The 3,181-nt window shown below is 54.1% G+C and overlaps 1 protein-coding gene across 4 annotated transcripts in view; it reads right to left on the bottom strand.

The window, feature by feature from the left end:
* MAP3K3 (mitogen-activated protein kinase kinase kinase 3) overlaps positions 1–3,181 on the bottom strand; it is a 45,250-nt gene continuing 42,069 nt past the window's right edge. For 3 of the 4 annotated variants that reach the window (XM_025047040.1, XM_025047039.1, XM_025047041.1), the window contains 2 exons: positions 2,918–3,113; positions 1–1,550 (listed from right to left, as the gene is read on the bottom strand). In XM_025047040.1, coding sequence (XP_024902808.1) covers positions 1,322–1,550; positions 2,918–3,113 — 425 coding nt within the window. In that variant the 3' untranslated portion in view covers positions 1–1,321. The remainder of the gene's footprint in view (positions 1,551–2,917; positions 3,114–3,181) is intronic. The other variant, XM_025047042.1, reaches the window with a different exon arrangement.

Here is a 3,181-nt window from a genome sequence, read left to right on the forward strand (position 1 = left end):
CCCATCCCTGGGCACTGGCTTTTTTTTTTTCTTTTTTTCCTTTAATGACAACTCCCAAGGAACTGGGTGTTGAGAGGGAGGAGCTCTAGCAATAGGCACATTTTGGAGGGGAGGGGCCGGAACAAAGGACCAGCGCCCAAGCTGAGGTAAATAAGGCCAACTCTAAGCTGCTTGGAGATACTGGCTCCCAGACTCCTGCTGCCGCTCCTCCCACAAGGGAGGAGCAAGAAGGGAAAGAAGCTGAGACCTTGGGGATGGACAAGGCTGGTCAAGGAGGAATAGAGCTGGCAGTTTTGGACATAGTTGGTGGCATCATAGGGGCTCTCCCTTCTACCAGGTGGAGAGGGTTCTGTCCTAGCAGGGTCACACTCCCAGACAGCCTGAACAGGCTGCTCAGGGCAGGGCGGCCAGCTGGATCAGAGGCCTGCACCGTGCTGTCCACTTCCCTTCTGCTGCAGTGGGGGGACAGATGCCAGGTCAGGAGCACAAAGGCCATTACCTTCAGCTCTTTCCAATCCAGCCCAAGGTCCAAGCCCACAGCAGGGGTAGTCAGAGGCCAGAGGGCACACAGCCTCTAGTTTAAAAACTGGGTACAGCATAAGAGTGACTCCAACTTGTAAAACAGAGACAATTGCATTGACAAAACTGCCCTCTCAGTGGGGCAGTTCCACATCTCAGGCTCCTGCTTGGAAGGCAGGGTCACAGGGGCAGGCAAGACGTGCTCCTCCTTCCCTGAATAAGGCAGCGTAACATCTGCTCACTCATCTTTGGTAAAGGACAGGGACTGGCAAAGCTGACCTGGGGGCCCCAGGGAGAGCGCAGCCCAGGCCTCTGCCTTCCATTGGCTTCTGGATGCAGGGTTTTTAACTCAGGCGTGGGTGGCCTCACCCAGCCCAGAGATGCCCTGGTGATCTCAGACATGGGGAGGAGAAACAAAATAACACTCTGGATGAAAGTAACACTATTTGGACCCTCGTGTCCATCCTGTGCCCCTAGTCCTTCTGGGCTCTGGTGCTGCTTGCAGTGTCAGGACACAGCCTCAAGGCCCACCGCGCCTTGCATACTGTTCCTAGCTCCTTCTCCTCCACACTGAGCTTACAGGACTGGGCTCTCAGGTCTGGCAGGCTGGGGGCTTTGTCCTTGAGGCTGCAGCTGCCCCACCCTGGCTCTAGCCCCAGCGGCGGAAGAGGCACAAATGCTGGCTGAACTGCAGCTCTGTGGTCCACAGCCTTGCCTGGGAGAAGCAGCAACTTCGCTGAGCCCCACAGCAGCCCCTCGCCCATGCAGCAAGGGCAGCCAGCAGCAGCGTGGCCTTGAGAGCTCAGTACACGAGCTGTGCAAAGTGGTGTGTGAGCAGCTCCTCAGCTGAAGGTCTCTGGCGGGCCTCCACAAAAATACGCCTCAGGAAGTCCCGGCCATGCTCAGAGATGTGGGAGGGCAGTTGAGGATTGGTGGGCTGGGTGGCAATCTTGAAAATGGCGGCCATGGCTTCATACTCTGCCCAAGGTGGTTTCTCCGTCAGCATCTCCACCACAGTGCAGCCCAGGCTCCTAGAAAGAGAGATCTCCATGTCATTCCTTGGCCAGCCCCAGGCTGCCAGCTGCCCTGCCCACTGCTGTAAATGGAGGTGCCTTTCTCAGAACACACTGAGGCAGGATGGGCCAAGCTGAGGGTTGACACCTGGTAGAGGGTCCCCAAAACCAGAAGAGGCTTCAAAGCACTGTTGGCATTGTCCACATGGGCTTTACCAACCTAAACCCACCCAGGTACTTCTTGAGACTGGGGAAGAGAACCACCTAGCATGGATAGAAAGAGCTCCAAGATAACTATTATCAGATTCCTACTGCTGCTCTAACTAATTACCAGGAACCTAGTGGCACCAAAAACAATATGAATTTATTATAGTTCTGGAGCTCAGAAGTCTAAAATCAGTCTCACTGGGCTAAACTCAACATCTCAGTGGGGAAGGTTCTTTCTGGAGGCTCTGAAGCAGTGGTCCCCAACCTTTTTGGCATCAGGGACCAGTGCTCCAATGAGAATTCAATGCCTGATGATCTGAGGTGGAGCTGAGGCGGTGATGCTATTAGCACTGGGGAGCGGCTGCAAATATAGATGAAGCTTCACTCACTGGCCTGCCATTCACCTCCTGCTGTGTGGCCTGGTTCCTAACAGGCCACTGATCGGTACTGGTCTGCAGCCCGGGGCTTGGGGACCCCTGCTCTGAGGGGAGAATCTGTTTTCTTGCCTTTTGTAGCACCTAGAGGCCACCTGCATTTCTTGGCTCCTGGCCCCTTCCTTGTGTCACTACAACCTCTTGCTTCCATCATCACATCTCCTACTACCCACTCTGATCTCCTGCCTTCCTTTTGTAAGAACTCTTTTGATTACACTGGGCCCGCCTGGATAATCCAAGATAATTTCCCCATCTCAAAATTCTTAAATTAATCACATCTGCAAAGGCCCTTCTGCCATATAAGATCACATTTATAGGTCAAAGAGATTAGTACAGGGACATCTTCAAGGGACCATCATTAAGCCAAGCACAAGAACGTTCCAAGAGGAAAAGCCACTCTCAAGACTTCCAGGTACTTTCAGAGGATTGAAATTAAGTAGCACAAATGCAAGTTGCCTGAGCGCTATGAGAGAGCCTGCTACCGTTGAGAGGCTGATCCAGGCCTTCATTGTTAATCCATCTTTCAGGATTTAGCAAACATCAGGGATGTTTTCCATGGCCTAAGTTCCCAGCAATAAGTTGCTATTTGGAGTTAAAACACACTGCCACCTCTGCATGAAAGCTGGCAAGAGGTGGACTCTCTCCTCATCCTACCACACCGCAGAGCCCCAAGGCTCATTTCTAAGTTGGAGCTATTACAGCCCAGACAGGGACATGGGGGCCCAGCACGTCCGCAGCGCTCACCACACATCTGCCTTCCTTCCGTAGCCCTCACCGCTGATCACCTCAGGGCTCATCCAGTAGGGTGTGCCGGTGACCGAGCGCATGCCCGTGCCCGAGCACATGCCCGTGCCCGACATGCAGATGGTCTGCAGGCGCTTGCTGGCCCCAAAGTCCCCCAGCTTCACATTCCCAGCAGAGTCTCGGAGGATGTTGGCTCCTAAGGCGTGAAAGGGCAGAGGCTGCAACCTTGGACCCTCTGGGCTTTTTCTACCGCCTCCCTCTTTC

Source organism: Pteropus alecto, unplaced genomic scaffold (genome assembly GCF_000325575.1).
Source record: "Pteropus alecto unplaced genomic scaffold, ASM32557v1 scaffold134, whole genome shotgun sequence".
NCBI lineage: Eukaryota > Metazoa > Chordata > Mammalia > Chiroptera > Pteropodidae > Pteropus > Pteropus alecto.